The sequence below is a fragment of the Sminthopsis crassicaudata genome, chromosome 1 (genome assembly GCF_048593235.1).
Source record: "Sminthopsis crassicaudata isolate SCR6 chromosome 1, ASM4859323v1, whole genome shotgun sequence".
NCBI classification, from domain to species: domain Eukaryota; kingdom Metazoa; phylum Chordata; class Mammalia; order Dasyuromorphia; family Dasyuridae; genus Sminthopsis; species Sminthopsis crassicaudata.
This window is the reverse complement of record NC_133617.1, coordinates 524,315,723-524,334,087: the sequence shown is the minus strand read 5'-3', so window position 1 is coordinate 524,334,087 and position 18,365 is coordinate 524,315,723. Positions and strand designations below refer to the sequence as shown.

The 18,365-nt window shown below is 35.5% G+C and overlaps 1 protein-coding gene across 5 annotated transcripts in view; it reads right to left on the bottom strand.

Annotated features, from left to right (window-relative positions):
* Nucleotides 1–18,365, bottom strand: part of EPN2 (epsin 2) — an 84,352-nt gene that overhangs the window by 4,484 nt on the left and 61,503 nt on the right. For all 5 annotated transcript variants that reach the window (XM_074281713.1, XM_074281715.1, XM_074281717.1 and 2 more), the window contains 3 exons: nucleotides 9,657–9,830; nucleotides 8,844–8,930; nucleotides 5,846–6,061 (listed from right to left, as the gene is read on the bottom strand). In XM_074281713.1, the coding sequence (XP_074137814.1) occupies nucleotides 5,846–6,061; nucleotides 8,844–8,930; nucleotides 9,657–9,830 (477 nt within the window). The remainder of the gene's footprint in view (nucleotides 1–5,845; nucleotides 6,062–8,843; nucleotides 8,931–9,656; nucleotides 9,831–18,365) is intronic.

Sequence of the window (18,365 nt, the reverse complement as noted above, 5' to 3'; positions counted from 1 at the left end):
CTCTCTCTCTCTCTCTCTCTCTCTCTCTCTCTCTCTCTCTCTCTCTCTCTCTCTCTCTCTCTCTCTCTCTCTCTCTCTCTCTCTCTCTCTCTCTCTCTCTCTCTCTCTCCCCCTCTCTCTCTCTCTCCCTCTCCTCTCCTCTCCTCTTTCCTCTCCTCTCCTCTCCTCTCCTCTTTCCTCTCCTCTCCTCTCCTCTCCTCTTTCCTCTCCTCTCCTCTCCTCTTTCCTCTCCTCTCCCCCCTTACCCCAAAATAAGTTTTATTCTTTAAAGAAAACACCTTAGATGTACATGTACACCAGGTTCATAAACCTGGAATTGGGTAGGGACCTCAAAGGCCATTTATAGTTCCTTGAACCTTATCAAATCCTCTAAATTTCTACTTGATTATTTAAAAATTAGTTTACAAGTCAGAAGAAAAGCTTTTTATTTTATACTTACATTTGTGGGGGTGGGGGGGGAAGGCATATTCAGAGAAGAAAGGAAGGGAGAAGAGGCAGAACATGAGCCATTTTTAATGAGAAAAAAATCAGGTAGGTGGCATGGAGGAGTTTGTCCTACTGGCAAATGAGGATATCCCATACTATTACAGAGTAGGGCAAAGGAGGAATGATGACATAAAAGTGCTGCAACTGCCCCAGGGATCCTTCTGGACAGATTAGTGGCAAACTTAGAAAGCACAGGGTTTAGAATCCTTATCAAATAAAAATTGTCTGAAAGAATTGGGTATGACATGTGTGTCCTAGAGAATACTAGAGGAAATGGAAAATAGCTGTATTCAAGTACATGAAAGCCTGTCCTGTGGAAGAGCAATCAGACTTTTTTGTTTGACCATAAAGATTAGAACCAGAGAAGTAAATGAGTGAAAGTGGAAAAGTAGAACTTTTAAAGTAGATGTCAGGAAAATCTTAATCAAATTGGTCCAAAAGTGGAATGGGCTGCTTTGAGAAGTGGTGGGTTCCTTGTTCTGGAAGGCTGGATATAATCTGTCAGTTATGTTATAGTAGGGATTCCTTTTGTCAATGGGTTGAGCTAAACTTTTGCTGAACTCTCAATTCTCAAAATTCTACAACCCCATGATGTAGGATTCCCCTGACCTGACCTCCAGCATTGTCTTAAAAAGGCTTTTGGCTTTTTGAAAAATATCTATTCTCAAGACAACCAAAAACAGATCTACTGAGGACAGTTGGCATAATGTACCAGACTTTTCTTTGAGTATCTCAAATTATGAAAAGCCTAGCTTAGGCCCCCACCAGCACTGTTTCAGTTGCTTAACTAATATCTCTGTTCTTTTTGTATCTCTCATCTATCCTCCATAGAGCTACCAAAGATTCTTCTGAAACTACAGGTACCATGCCATTTTGGCCTGAAAACTTTCAGTGTCTCTCTACTTCTGACAGAATAAAGCATAAACTTCTGGCTTATACAGTCTAACCAAACTTTCTAGCTTAATTTCACATTACTTTCCTTTTACATACTCTTATGTTCTCAATGAACTATATATATTACTGGCTGTTCCTTGACAATTCACCTTCCACTTCTATACATTTCCATAGGCCAACTCCCATGTGTAGAATGGGAGTCTTTATCTTTAAAATAAACTCAAGATGACTTGTGAAACCCCCTTTCTCCCAATGATTAGGGCACTCTTCTTCCTCAAACTTTCTTGTATGTGCTATGTATTCCTATGTTATGTGCTGAACATTCTAGTATAACTTTAGTTCTTAAAAGGCAGAGACTGAGTTACTCTGATTTTAGATATCTCTAGCACTTACCATAGTATCTTACACAAAGAATGCCAAAAAAATTATTTGACTTAAAAACTATGTCATTATCAAATATGAGATGCACCTATGAAAAAATCAAGCTGAGAAAATAGATTGTCTGCTTCACATCTTTTCTTGCATTTGTTAAAGTAACCAGAGGAAATAAAGGGCACAAGCAGAGATTGTCAAAAGAACCAGAAGGAAACTGAGATAATTTGCCTGAAAGTGTTTGTTTGTTGTTTTTTTTTAAATAGAAAGTAACCTACAAACACTATGAAGTGATTCTAAACATTTCAGTATTTACAGTGCCTTACACATAATAGGTATTTTCAATAAATGGTTTATTCAATGACTGATGTCTTTTAATCCAAATCAGGTATTTTAAGCATTTGCTCAATTTTTACATATTATTAGAATATGATTATTGCTATAAAATAAATAAAATATATGTGTGTGTGTATGTGTATGTATTTCTAGATACATGTAAAATATTTTTTTACATTTGTTTTTAAAATTTTGAGTTCTAGGTTCTCTCCCTTCCTCCTCTCCACCCCATAATTGACAAGGCACATGTGAAGCTATGCAAAACATTCCCATAAAAATCCCCATAAAAATCATGTTGTGTGGGGCAGCTAGGTGGCACAGTGGATAGAGTAAGCAGCCCTGAAGTCAGGAGGAAATGAGTTCAAATCTAGTCTCAGACACTTAACACTTCCTAGCTGTGTGACCCTGGGCAAGTCACTTACCTCCAATTGCCTTCAGCCAAAACAAAAAAAAAATGTTTCGAAAGAAAACAGATTTTTTCCAACTCCTCCCCATAAAAGCTTTAAGAAAAATAAAGTTTAAAAAAAAAAAAAAAGATGCTTCAATCTGTATTCAGACACAAGCAGTTCTTTCGGAGTATGGATAGCATTTTTTTATCATAAGTTCTTCAGACTAGTCTTGGATCATTGTATTATTGAGAATAGCAAAGTCATTCACAGCTGATCAAATACACAGCATTGCTACTACTTTGAACACAATATATTTCATCTTGCATGAGCTCATGGAGTACTTTCCAGGTTTTCCTGAGAGCATCCTACTCATTATTTCTTATAGAACAATAATATTCCATCATAATCACATACCATAATTTATTCAGCCATTGTTGGGCACTCCCTCAATTTCCAATTCTTTGCCTGGGAAAAGAGCTGCTATAAATATTTTTTGTGCATATAGTTCCTTTTCCTTTTTTAAAAATCTCTTTTGGATTCATGCCTGGTAGTGGTATTACTAGGTCAAAGGTTATGCATAATTTTATAGCCTTTTGAGCATAGTTCATATCTTTTGATCATTATCAGTTGGGGAATGGGTCTTGTTTGTTTTTTTTTTTTTAATTTGATTCAGTTCCCTATACATTTGAGAAATGAGGTCTTTATCAGATAAACTTGCTAAAATACTTATTAGATGTATAAGCCTAGGCAAGTCACTTAAGCTTTGTTTGCAATATTAGTTTAATGATTTCTGTCTTAACCTTTACTCCATAAGAACAGAAGCCAAGTTAACAGATTTGAGGCAGAGTTATAGTGTTACCTCCCTTAGGAGGATTTTGTTTTGTTTTGAGGCTGGGGTTAAGTGACTTGCCCAGGGTCACACAGCTAGGACATGTTAAGTGTTTGAGAGCAGATTTGAACTCGGGTCTTCCTGAATTCAGGACTGGTGCTCTATCCACTGCACCACCTAGCTGCTCCTGTCCTCAAAATCTTAAACCTTTTGGAACCTCCTATATTTTAGGATTCATGATTAAATTTCAGATGATTGAAGTTCCTGGAAATCTGTGCTATATAAGGGTAACAATGTTTTTATTTTTTCAGATTATTGATTTCAAAAAGATGTGATTTGTTTCTCCCTATACTCCATATGCCTAATACAATACTATGCACTCAAAAATGATTAATGAATGAAATGAAATAAAAATGAAACCAAGACAAGAAATGCTAGATAATAGCTTGCCCTATTTTTCCCCCCACAGATAGATTTATCTTTAAAATAAGCTCAAGCAATACAATATCGTATAGATAGAAAAGTGGTCTTAGATTCAAGTCCCCACCACCACCAGACCCATCCTAGCTATGAAAAAAATCTTTTCATGCCCAAAGCATCCTGCAATGTCTGTTAAGTAGTAGAATATTTGTCAATAAGAAGTTTCCTTACTAGCAGTTCTTTATGTTAATAAGCTGAGCTCTGCCCCCAAACCATGGGGAGTTGCTCTAAATACTAATCGACATATGTTGACAAATATGGAAATGTTTAGAAGAATTACAAATATTTAATCTATATTAGATTATTTGCTGTTTAGGGAAGGGGAAAGGGGAAAAGAGGGAGAAAAATCTGGAACACAAGGTTTTGCAAGGTTGAATGTTTAAAACTATCCTTGTGTATTTGGAAAAATAAAATACTGTTAAAGAGAAGAATTTTTATTGAACTGTTTTATGCTTATTGAATTGAATAATTCCAGTAGTTCAATACTGCCTGAATTCTGAAACTGTTAATAAAACTAACTACTCATGTATAGTCATTTTACAATCTTAAATTTGAGCTTCAAACTGCCACTAGAGAAGTGCAGACCAAACTTACAATGGGTATCTGGAAACTCAGGGAACTTAAGCTTGTTTACAAGAAGGATAAATCATAGTATCATCACAAGAAGGAATAAAAGAATTATATTTCTCTTAAGTCTTGCCCATTAGCTCATGAAACTCAGCTTATTCTCAGCAATACAATGATCTAAGGCAATTATAAAAGACTCATAAAAAATATGCTATTCATCTCCAGAGACAGAACTAATAGAATCTAAATGCTGATCAAATACTGTTTTTAATTTTCTTTATTTTTCATTTTTTTTGTGTTTTCTTTCATAATATGACTAATATGGAAATATGTTTTGCATAAATATACATGTATAATCTTTATTATTAAATATCTTACTGACTCAGGGAGGGAGGAGGAAGAAGGAGGAGAAAGAATTTGGAACTCAAAATTTCTAAAAATGAATGTAAAAATTTTTACATGCACCTGAGTAAAAAGTAAAATATTACTAAAAAAAAAAAAAAAAAAAAAAAAAAGGGCAAGCATTTCAGCTTTAATGCCTTAGCTTGCTAATATATTTTCACACAATTAGCAATGATTAATGTCTTTCTTAGGATTTCTTTAAGAATGCCTTATAAAAAGATTTGCTTCACTTTAACTCAGGAAATAGTTCTCATTGATACAACTAATTGAATTAGGAGAACAAATCTAGTAATGTGTGGCTCTTAAGCAACCAAGATTGTAACATATTTGAGGAAGAGATGCAAAAATTCATGGCTGAAAAGCAAGAGTAGGGAACTATGATCTAAATTTCATGTGACCTTAAATACAATTAGTATCTATATCCAGTTCATCTTTAACAGTAATATACCAAAAGGCCTCCAGATGGGGGTGTGACTCCATCAAGGCATAACCTTTTCTATGGGGGAAAAAAAGAGATCTCAGAGATTACCTAACTCAAGTTCCTCATTTTTAAAGATGTGGAAACTGAAATTCTGAGAAGTGAAGTTACTTGCCCCAAATTAGGAGAACTGAGATTCAAATTCAGATCTTCTGGTCTCAACCTAGTACTTATTTCACTGCATCTGAGAATGGTGAGCTAATTTTTTAAAGGATGAAAAGATCTGAACAAAGTATGTTTCTGAATTTCAAGTAGGAATTAAAACACTTTATTTTTAGCAATTGTTGTCTATTTAAAATAAATCTTAAGATTTCCAAATAATTTCTCTTAAAACACATTACATGAAGCTTAAAAAGTACTATTATCATATGATTCCAAAGTTATAGATCATGATAGAAAAACAGATTTCTCATCTATGAAAATTAAAATTTTGTTTGCTCTTGAGCAGCTGATAACAAAGGAATGTTGAGTTGGCAGGCTCATTTTTTAGGACCAAAGTAATAAGGTAAGGGAAAAGTCCACCAGGTTAATAAGGAAATATATTTGAAAAGCTAGATTCAAAAGCAACTATCCTTTGATATATTTGTTATTTAAGAGTTAAGACATACATACCTGGAGCTAAGAATGGATTTAGTGAAGGAACAGGTTGTGATGGCTTAGTTATTAGAGAGTCCAGATTCACTAAGGCTGCATTGGGGCCCAAGAAGGACTCTGGTGTTTTCCGAGCTCCACTATGTTTATTTGAGGCCAAATTCACTGGTTGAGAATCAAAGAGATCTGGACTTGATGTACCGTTGTTTTGGGATGGTATAGGAGAAATGGATTCAGCTAAAAAGGACAAAGAAAAATTGGAATGCTTAGGCATTAACATACACCTGCACACATATACACACACACCCCTTAAAGATATCTATAAAACATAGGCAATATTACTTTCAGAAGCTTCATAAAGTTAAAAAAAAAAAGACAAATGGCTCCCATGCAAAAACATATCAAAATTAAAAATGATGCTATAATAGAGATTTTAATCTAGTTTTTCATCACTTCACATTCAAGTTTAATAAGGGCACATAGACCTTTTATTTAGCTTGAAATTGGCCTAGAAAGAAAAACACTTGAAATATCTTTTAAAATACATCCCTCCCACTTTTCAAAGCTCACAAAGAGCAGAATTTCCATATAAATAACCTAATTTATCCTAACTGTATAAACTCTAGTTTATGAAACAGCTTCATGGAGATTTCATAATCAACTAAGTTGCAGTCCTCAAACTATTAGATGTTTCTGATTACCCCTCTTACCATTCCTTAGACCAAGGATAATACTTAAAATGTTTTGCTAGCATGGAGGAAGTGGAGGAAAGAGAGAAGGAAAAACACATAAAGAAAGGAGAAAGAAAATGAAGTTAAGGAGATGGGGATTGAAAGGATAGACACACACAGATACAGAAAAATAGGAAAAAAAAGACCACCAGGTGGGAAGAGTTAAGGATTTGTTACAACATCATGGTACTTCAGATGCCATACAATGGCAATTGTCCTTAGTTATCTATTCCTATTGGGTGGCCTATTAATCACTTTAATCTTTATGGATTCCATTTGCCAAAAGAGGCCAATAGAGGCATATTTCCAGGAGTACCATAAGAAAAACTGAGATATCTTTTATCAGCTTCTTTTCTGAAGTTAGACACTAATTACTCAAAATTATGTAAGAAACCTTTGGATTTTCTGAGTTTCTACTTTATTATCTGTGTGCTTACTAAGGTCTTCATTTTTTCTTCTTTAACTTCTTTATGCTATCCTCTCTTCCCCCTTTCACTTTCTCCCTTTTTTTCAAACTTACCTGCTACTATAGACATATCTACTTTCCCTGTTACACAGGGACATGGATCTTCCTTCTTTGCCCAACCCTACTGTAGGCAAGAGTGGCTCCTGTCCCTCTCTTATGAGAAATGATGGCCTTGGGTCAACAAAAAAAAAAGGTACTTCAGTCTCAGTTCATATTAGGAAGTAGCTACATGAAAGTGTTAACTGGGCCAGTATGATCCTTGGGCAACACAAGGTCAAAGGTGGCAGGAATATGTTATATCCATGGGCAGAAGAAAGTCATGGAAACCACAGCAAGTTAATTTTTGAAAATTTTATTTTCAAACATTTAGAACCCAAGTAAGTGTTAAGTCTTCTGTTAAAACCCAAACCATTTTCTTTTTTAAAACAGAAGCTATGGAAGGAGGGAAACAAGTTAGGATTTCTAACTGAGCCACTATTTGCCAAAGTAGTCTTGTAGGTATTGTAGAAGGTCTTGGTGGCAGCCAACAATTTTGAGTTAAAAGGGAACACCTCTAGAGAAAGGCTTGTTCAAGTCTCAATGATTTAGGGTAGTTAACAAGGCCTTGGTACATGTGGGCAAGGAGCTTCTACAATATTAGAAGAAAAAGTCCATTGCTGGGCACAAGGGAGAGCATGACATCCATTTCCAGGTGGGTTTGGGTTACTGCAATCATAATTGGGAAAGGGGAAGAAGAAAGAAATAAGGGCCAGGGCAGGAAACAGAGAAATTCAGTAAGTAATCTTCCCTGTCCTTTTTTACTTTGACTATGTGTTTTATTGGGTGGCCTATTAATCACTTTAATCTTTATGGATTCCATTTGCCAAAAGAGGCCAATAGAGGCATATTTCCAGGAGTACCATAAGACAAGTGATGGAACAGATGAGAGAAATGGCACTATTATATAAAGTGGGTTCAGGGCCTGCTGAGATTAAGTATGACCTGTATTTTGATCTCAGGAAAAGAGGGGAGGAAAAACTAAACAATGTTTCCTTAAGCTGGAGCTCATACCTCTTGAAAACACTGAATACAAGTCAGGCAATTCTTGCTGAGCAGAAGGCTGAGTGACTGAGATGGAAAAAAAAATCTTTTGGTATCTAAAATTGGCAATTTTACTCGAACAGGTAAGAATAGTAAGCAATAATACATTAATGTAGCACTTTAAAGTTTGTAAAGAGCTTTCTTTATAAAAATTCAGTAAAATGGGTAGTATAACTATTATTACAAAGTATGAAAAATAAGTTTAATGATTAAATAATTTATCCCTTGCTACAAAGTATTAGAACCAAGAGTATTTGTATCACATTAAGCAATTTCTCAATTAAAAAAAATCATCTCAGGTATGTGGTCTAAACAAGAATCAAAAAAGTCTTTGGTGCACTTGTCATAGTGTCAAACTAGAGAAGAAAAAGAAGTAATTTCTGAGAGATAATGCAAGACTTGAAGTGTCATTTGGAGATTAAAGATTCTTCAAAAGCATCAAAGAATAGAGAAATAAATTCAGATGCAAATAGTGTAACTGTGACTTGTTAATATAAAGCCATCAAAAGCATAATAATATTATATTCCATACACTTCTGAGACAATGTATATGTCTTTCTAGAATTAGAAGATTCATAAACCCTCAAGACATAATTGTGAATTATACAAAGTTAAAAAGTTTGAAGTACTTCCTTCTGAACCTTGAAACTTATTTCCGTAAGCATAAATGAAATTAGTTATTGAATAAATATCATCGGGGGAGGAGGAAAAAATTATCACTGTGTCCATCACTATTACATACCTGTCTTTTTTGCAGTTCGAAGGTTGTCAAATTCAGAAAAGTCATCTTTAAGTGTACCATTCAAGTTACTGAAGAGATCAAAAGATCCTATATTAAGGAAAAGAAACTGATAACTAAATATACAACAATGGAGCAATTACTTTACTTTTTTCTATGTCTCTGTTTCTTAAAGACTTTTATCTATTAGCTCAAGACTGATTTTGCCTATGAGCAAATTACACGGTATGCTTTAATAGCATTAGAAAATCCTTACCCCAAATACTGCCCTGCCATCAATTCCTATAAGTAAAGCACTTGGGTATTGGGGAGAGAAGAGTGTTTATAAAGAGATAAAGGGACATAAGACTCTACTATATGCAGCCAAAAGGAACAACAAAAGCAATGGATTCCTAGAAAAAGTGAAGGACAACCTTACAAACTGCCTATGAGCCCAATTTTAGGTAGAGTTATCAATACATGCCTTTGTTCCTTTTTTCCTTTGGATGTTGAAAGAATGAGAATATTTATGAAACATACTGAGTTTCTGAGAAACAAAGTACTATATAACATAAAGGGTGGTGATATTACTATAAATGAGTGCTGAAATGTGACAAGTTGTGAAAGACAGACATGGAATCTGCTTTTCTATGTTATAATGCCATTCAATGTATAAATGCTAAACAGGTGAAATCAACTGTGTTTAGACTTCAAGGAATAAATAAAATAAAAAACATGAACAACTCGAATTTATATTTATCATTAAATTATCTTTCTTAACATTTCAATTTGGCAGCTGTGTGGTAAAACAAGCCAAATACAAACATAAAGTCTTACCAGAAGTGGAAATAGTTTTGTTAGAAGATGTTGGTCCCCAAGGATCTGTGGTAGATTTTGCTATTCCACTACTTGACTGGGAAGGTACCCATGGATCTGTGTTCTTTGGAAGTGACTGAGTAGAAGACGTAGTAGATGCTCTCCATGGATCAACAGGAACAGCAGGATTGGCACCTATAGAAAGAAAACACTGCCACAGTTCAGAGAGTCTTCTCTATGAAAACTAAGGTGGAGCTGTATAACTAAATCTCTGTTCAATGTTGTGAATAAAATAACATATTCGAAAACTGTCACAAAAAAAATAATAAGATTATTAGAAACTGATTATCAAGAGAGCCATTGTCTCTTCCACTGGCATCTAAGCTGTTTGAGGGCAGGGGTTGTTTTTACCTTTGCCTACCCTACAACTTAAGTACAATTTCTGGAACATAATAAGTGCTTAACGCCTGTTGCCTGAATGACATTACCATATTATACTAACTACCAAAAACAAACACGCAAAATCTACAATGATCTTGAAGATTTCCTAATTCTAGCATCAGCTTGTGAAACTTTTAAAAAATCAAGTTATTTCTCATATTGCCTGGTCTGATGTTTTGAAATGAGAGCAGTAGTTTCAAATCCTATCACACATGTGACTTTGAGTAAATTGCTTAGCTTTCCTGGGCTTCAGTTAACTCAGGTTTGACATGAGGGAATTGGATTACAAGGCTTCTAACATCTCTTGAAGCTCTACATCTAAGATCATCTCAGGAAGCAATTCAGTGCACTTATACAAAATCCACCTGAGAAAAGTCTTTTGGGACAATAAAATTATAGCATGTTCAAATTTACAAGGGAAAAATATTTGCTAAAGCAATTAACAAAGGTCTTCATTTATTTAGAATAAGGAGAGGAAGAATAGGGTTATCATGATAGTAGCAACTTATTTCAGTCCCTGAGAAGCCCAGATAGTTTCCTAAGTTTTGGGCTTGTAGCCATATAACAAACAGGAAGGAGAAGCACTGGCACAGGTGCCTTTCTCCGCATATCTTAGAAACATCCACATCACTGCCTCTCTTCTCAATACCCTTGGGGTCATGAAGTTATTATGACATCAAAAAGATGCTGTCTCTGAAACAATCAAATGCAGCAAGGAAGGAATTGGTATCCCTTACATTTTTGTCAGCTGGTTCTTAATTATCCATGTGGGTATCTCAGTAGCAACTGATAATCAGCTGAAAGCAAAAATAGGACAAGGAATAAATATGTATTCATGGTGGAGAGGAAAAAGCAGAAGGAAGAAAGGTGGCCTGAGTGTAATTAAAGTTCAAAGGCAAATGTTCACTTGTGATTTTGCCCATTTTTGCCACTTCTGGCATACTTGTACCAATCTATAAGTAAAAGAAAATATCACATAGGAATTAGAAATGGGCTAGCAGAGAAACACTTCCTTGGCTTAAAAATGAACCAAAAATATATTTCACTTATTTCCTGCATCAAAAATACATCCTTAAAAAAATTTTAAATACCTATGCAATCTTTAAGTTTAGTTCCCTTTACTCTTACTATAAAATCCTATTTATCCTCATAAGCAAAAAGAAATAGTAGTTTTATCTTTGATGCTTTTCTGCTTTATTATATCTTTTGAAACTCTTCTAAATTCTTTAAAATCTTTCCATCTGGTTCTTCCAGAGCCCTCCCTTCAGAAATATTATTGTCTTTCAAGGTCAAGAATTTTTTCCAATTCCCTCTGGTACAATAAAAACAAAACCAAAAATGTTCAGAGTTTCAGAATTCTTAAAACCACAATTCCATACCATAAAATCTATTTGAGCCTATTTACTATATTTTAAATGTACTATTTAAATAAATGTCAAACAAAAAGTACAATGATATAACTGACAGAGTACTGGAGTAATTAGGTGGAAACTTGGATTTTAATTTCAACTCATCATTGATTTGCTTTGTGACCTAGGAAAAGTAGTTTCATTAAGTTTCCTTAGCTGTTGGTCATGAAGTTTAAAACTCACTTTTCAATTTCAATATGCTAAGTAAGAAACTTCATATTAAGTTTTCCTTGGATTCATAGAGCCCAGACTTAAATACTCTCTGGAATTCTTTATTCAATAAAATGTTTTCCTAAACAAAGAATAAAGCCACATTTCCCTATATCAGCCTCAGAATTTCTCTCCAGAGAATCATAAAATCTCAAAAGTTGGAAAGGACCCTTAGAAGTCATCTAGTACAACTTTCTACATAGCACAGAAATCCTTAAACATGTTTGAGCTTAACCAAGATTTTGTTGTTGTTGTTGGATCTTTGATTTCATTGAAATAGGAAGCAGCTATCAATACTGATCTGTATTTACTTACACGTTAATCTTACAAATTAGGGGGCACTCAGAACTGATCTGCCTTAGGGTCTTATGGAGAGTACCTACTGGAGGTGAGATTAGAACCCAGATCTTTCTGGCCTTGAGGCAAATTTGTCACATTCCAACTACTATAACAAATCTAAAGAAATGTTTAATTTCAAGACCAAATGAACCTAATCTTATGTAATGGAAAAGATTATATAACTAGGAACTCTTGAATTTCATAATTTTAATGCTTAGAGATTTGCCTTCCAATTGCTAGTCACTGGGGTATAATTTCAATATTCAAGACTTACCTTACAATATACTACTACTGGTCATTCCAGTTTTTTTAATCCCCTCCTTCCTTCATTTTTAGCACTTATGTCCACAATATGGTGCGCTGGAAAGAACACTGGACATGGAGCAAGGAAGAATTGGTTCAAATGTTTTTTTTTTTTCTTTTTAAAAATTATCTATATTGTATTTTTATTTATTTTATTTAACATTTCCCAAATACATTTAATATGGTTTACAGCACTGAGGCTGAATTAGATAACTCTGGATTGAATTATATATTCTAGGTGATATACAGATAGGCAGATTTGAAACTAGTTTAATGATTAGATCCAGAGAGCATACATTTATGATCTGATGTTAATTTAGAGGGAGGTTTCAAGTCTTAACCATATGTTAAAATGACTCTGGAATGTAAGGACCTGGGTTCAAATTCCCCTCCAATGATGACTAATTGGCTCCCAGTTTCCTCATCTTTAATATGAGGAACTTGAATTAAATGATCTCTAAGGTCCCTTCCAGCTCTAGATGTGATTTTACATAGGAAGAGTCAAAGATAAAAGAAGGGTAGCCTAAGTTTCTGCAATCAACATTTACATGTTAAAAATCCTAGAAAAAGCACACTATAAAAAGTTAAATGGAATTATGGGAAAGAGGCAATACTCACATAGATTAAGATCATGAATCCACCTAACCATGAATTATATAATTAATATACTTTGGTCAAGCAAGGTGATTTCTAAATTAAAGTTCTACTTAAGGAGGATTTATCTGGCAGTATACTTGGGACAGATTAAGAAATCCATCAAGTCCAACTGGACACTAGGTAAGAACTTTTAACAAAAACACCTGACAAGAGATTCAAATCTGGATTGATTTCCCAGTCCTGCCACTAATTCACAGGATAGCCTCGAGCAAATTACTCCTAAATTTGTTTTCTCACTTTTAAAAGGGAAGTTAGCACAGATCAGGATTTCTTCATCCTTTTTGTCAGTCTGGTGAAGTCTAAGGAACTTTTCTCCAAATAATATGCTCCATTTCAGTTAGAGAAGGATGAAGGAACACAGACATACACACATACATACTAGCTTTGCATGGCTGGAAATAAAGTGTAAAGTACTTGAGAGTTTTACTTACTCCTTACATTTTCACTACACCTCCATCCATACCCCCTGGGAGATAAAACAAGGCTAGGATTATAGGATTCAGAATTGAAATCCACTTTAGGGATTCTCTCCAAGTTACAGAAGAAACTGAGGTTTAAGGAAAGAGAAGTGAGTAGCTTACACTTATGCTTTGCTTATAACAAGCATGCTTCTAAGTTCAAAGAAGCATGGGTAGGCCTGGTGGCTTCCCAGATCCTGCCCATTTTACAGATAATGTAAATGAGGCTGAGAGAGGTGAAGTTTGACAACCAGCAGATGGGCATAGTGCATGGTTCTGGAAGGATGTGGCCCCCTTCCCACCAGCTGAACTCAGCATAAGTTTGACATTTTGAGCTACTACCATATGATTTTGGTTAAGTCATCTCTTCTCTGAGCTTCAGTCAAATGATACTTTCAGCGGGTCTATTTTTCTATACAATTTCCTGTGTAGTAATTCTTAAAGTGCTTCTATAAGGTGACAAGGTAAGTAATAGTGCTGGACTTGGGAATCAGCAACTGTTTTAAAACCCATCTCAAGACACTTAACTGCCTTCTTTCCAGTCTTCTTATATCTTACTTCCCAATGCATCTTTGATCCAGCGATGCTGTCTCTTGGCTATTCTACACCCAACCTACTCCATTTCTCAGCTTCAGGCAGTCCCTCTAGCTGTCCTCCATGCCTAAACACTCTCTCTTCCATCTAACTATCAAACTCACTGGCTCCCTTAAGTTCCAACTAAAGTCCAATCTTCTTCAGTCCTTCTGAATGAGATGAGGTGAAATCTCTTAAGACAGTTGTGAAAATCAAGTAAGGCTTCATCTGCTTCAGAGTTGGAGTAGGCCTGAAGGTGCTTGAGCATTGACTCAAGGACATACCTAAATTCCTTTCCTGCTATACTCCCATGACATCATTTTCTTGCTACTTCAATCAAATACGGGCAACTATGTACTTATTGGTCAAGTTCAATTTCTTGGGTAGTTCTCGAGTTTAGAATGTTAAGATCCTCAACCAATGAGGAAGATGGTCAGTAGTGGGAAGGGTATTTAAGTTAGGGACTATTTGAAGTGTAAAAGTATCCCAAAAGGTGCCTCCTCCTTTCGATTGCTTGCTCGCTGGGAGGAATGCCCGCTTCTTGCAAGAACGTACAATAAACTTTTGTTTTGCTCTTAAGACCTCTCTCCAGCTTTTTAATTAAATGGTGACCCCCTCACAATTCTGAGCCACACACTTCTGAAGTGTAAACAGTCTCTCGGTTAACTAACTCTTCCTTAACCTGTACCTTTTTCTTGTCTCTCCCATTAGATAATGAGCACCTTGAGGACAGGAATGAATTCTGCCTTTTTTTTTTCTTTTTTTTTTTTTTTTTTTCCTATTCCCAGTGCTAAACACAGTACCTGGCACAAAACAGATACTTAATGCTTACCAACTGAGTCACTAAGACTATGACCTGGACAAATTACATAAGCCTCTCGCCCTAATATCATTTGTAAAATGGGACAACAACCAACTACCTTACAACAAGGTTACAGAGAAGATCAAATGAAATAAAATGTTACATTCTGCAAACTGTAAGATGAATCTTAAAGATAACACACAAAAATTTTTGGCTAATATTATGCACAAACACCCAATCTCATCTATCCTTTTTAACCTCTTGTAATCTAAGGTTGCTGGGTAAAACATGAATAACCAAACTTATGAAAATCCAATTAAGCTTGATTTTACAAGCAATAAAAACGAAGTACAGAGGCTTTATAACTTCCTCAAAAAATGCCTCTTTCAATTCTCACTCCTTTATATACTTCCGTATTATATCCTCAGAACTTAAATGATTTTCATTAATTTTGGCTGGAATTTGAGTCCACATCTCTCCCCCAGGGTTTGCGACAAGCTTCCCCAAACACCCATTAACTTCAGGTTCATTGCTGAGTTTCAGGTGATTTAAGTAGCTGAAAATATGGGTGCTAGAAAAGTATGAAATGATTTTTTTAGGCAGTCTCTGAATTCCAAAGGCTGAGAATGGCAAAATGATCTGCTTTTGTATCTTCTGCAGAAGTCAGCTTACACACACACACACACACACACACACACACACACACACACACACACACACACACACACACACACACACACACAATATTTACTGAGGAAAAGTAAATGAGGATAGAACCAAAGTTAGAAATAGCAAATTATATTCAATCATACTATTTGGTGGTGAGGCGCAACATGGTACAGTGGATAAAGTTGGTCATAGTGATGAGATCTATATTTTGGGGTTCCCTTTGGTCAAGGAACCAAATGATGAGATTAGATTCAGGGAACCAAAATGAGATTAGGGTTTCTGGTGGTCAGGGAGTTAAATAATGAGGTTAGTGGCAGGTTCAGGTTTCAGGGAACCAAATGAAAAAGTTTGACTACCCTAATTCCCTTGGGATTCAGCACATGGGTAGGGAGTTTTGGGAACCCCCCCTTCTGGTGGTGCAGAGGTCCCTCATAAAGGAATTTACAAACCCGAAAAGCTAGACTGATAAAAAGAAGTTTATTATAGGCATTTGGAAGTCAGCCTTTGCTATGCATGAATAGAAAGGCTGAATTCCTTAGTGGCAAAGTCCTGACAGAGAGATATAAAGTCTCGTTAGGGAAATAATTGAGGATAAAGAGAGGGTATGCTGATAGAGAATATCATCCCAGCAGGCAGAGTATTCTAATATGCCAGGAAGAGAGTTTCCTTGGCATGGTATATTAGCTCCTCTGCAAGGATTGGGTTTAAAATTGCTGTTTTTTATAATAGAATCCTTTGGCTACAAGCTGAGGCCTGCTCCTCCTCCCTATGAGGCTGGTGGGTGGAGTTTGAGCTGGAATTGAATAGAAAATCTTTAATTGGATAGGGTTGGGATCTCCAACTTCTGACTCAACTAGTCCCACCTAGATAACAGAATGAAGATGTTTATCTTGTTTCCCTTGAATGGGGTCCCACAGAGGCAGGGTCCAAGGAGAATCTCTCCTTCAAGAAGTTTTAGAGTTTCGGGGCTCCCTTCAATCGAACCAGGAGAATCTTGGGATAAAGTTCTGCCTACTACAGATATAATACAGGTATATCACTATCAGTCATATCACTTAATCTCACAATGTCCCAGACAACTCTTTTTTATACTTTTCCTTAAATTACAATTGATTTCCAATGTACATTACTGTAGAGAAAGCAAGTTTCCACAGAGTGGGAGTTTTCTCTAAGGATGAACCTTTAGTCTGGACAAAACAACCAAACAATTCTCCAAAATCAGCAGTAATCTATTCATAAGAGAATTTGTTTTTTTCTCTTTTGCATCTCCTTTTGCCCCATCTATTATCTTTACAATTATATATTTGTGAAGCCAAAGAAGGGAATGAGAAAGAGAGAATGTTAAAAGCAGGAGAAACTTACAGGAAGCAGTAAGTCAAAAGAATGTGAATCAGTGCAAGAGGTCATTAACGAGAAAATAGGACCACCTGCTGCACACTAGGCTGAAAATGGCCCTCTGTGCTCTTTTCTTGAAACAGGATGGTCAGGCAAGGGGGAGGGGACAGATGAGAAATGGGAAGAAATTCATGTGTTTTCTTCAACAGGAAGGACGACCGGAACTCACCAAAGGACCTTCTGAATCACTATGTTGTTAGCTCACTTAACAGCTGGCGGTTTTGCATTTCCAGAATAGAAAAGGAAATGCCACAATGACCCCGGCTGACTCTGACTTCCCTTATTCCAATCCTTAAAATTTCTTTCAATTGCATTTGAGCTAAGTTATCTTCAATGATGTAATACAAAAAAATGCTAATGATATTCCTTGTCACAAATGGTAGCTTTCAAAACATCTTTTGTTCTTTCATGAATAGAGAGAAAAGACAGCATAGTACAACTAAAATCATTTAGGAAGAAGAATCCCACTAATCTTTAAAATTTATTGTACCACAGAGAAATGAAGAGCGCTAAAAAAAAAAAAAAAAAAAAAAAAAAAAAGCTCAGTGGTGGAATTTGTCATCATTTAGACTCAGAAATCCAACATCACAACTCTTAGGTCACTTAACATAACTGATAAGAGGGTACAAAAGATTATTATGTGTTATTAATGAAGTTGGGAAGTGTTATGACAACTAACTTTGATGATTTTTACTACTTTAAGGCTTTGATGTATTGTCCCATTTAAAAAAATAAGATTTTAAAATTAGTCCTAAAATTCCACAACTTGCATAACCTTAATTAATTAAAATTCAGAAGCAGTTTGGCATAGTGAAATGCACACTGGGTACTGGTGTGCTATTACTTGTTATGTGACCATGGGAAAGTAGCCTCTCTGCCTGGGTCTTAAGTCTCTCCATCTGTAATAATGGAAATAAATGATAATGAGAATATCCAAAGACAGAAAGCCACAGTTTAAGAACAATGATAGGCTGGAAAAGTACACTGAAGAGGGCAACAACCTTAGCTTTAAGTATACCACTATGACTACTGTCTTTGTGTATCTGAAATCATAGGGGGTTGTCAGACTTGTTCTCTTTGGACCAAGAGGACAGATGCAAGTAGTAGTGGATAAAAACTATAAAGAAACAAATTTAGGCTTGATGTCATGAAAATCTCCTAATAAGAAATGTGGAATAGACTACTTCAGGAGATGGTAGTTTTCTTTTCAAAAGAAATCTTCAGGTAAAGGCTGAATGACTGATCTTTAGCTATGTTATACTGAGAGATTCCTCTTGGGTATAGGTTAAAGTAGGTGGCTACTGAAGTCCTTTTCAACTAAAATCCTGTGACTCTTATCTCTTTACTTTGTGTTTATTTAAATGCACACCTGATTATCCCAAAAGAACGTAAGCTCCTTTCAGACATTGTTTTAGTTTTGTCTATCTCTAGCTCAATAGCTGGCACACAGTAATTGGTTAATGAGTGCTTACTT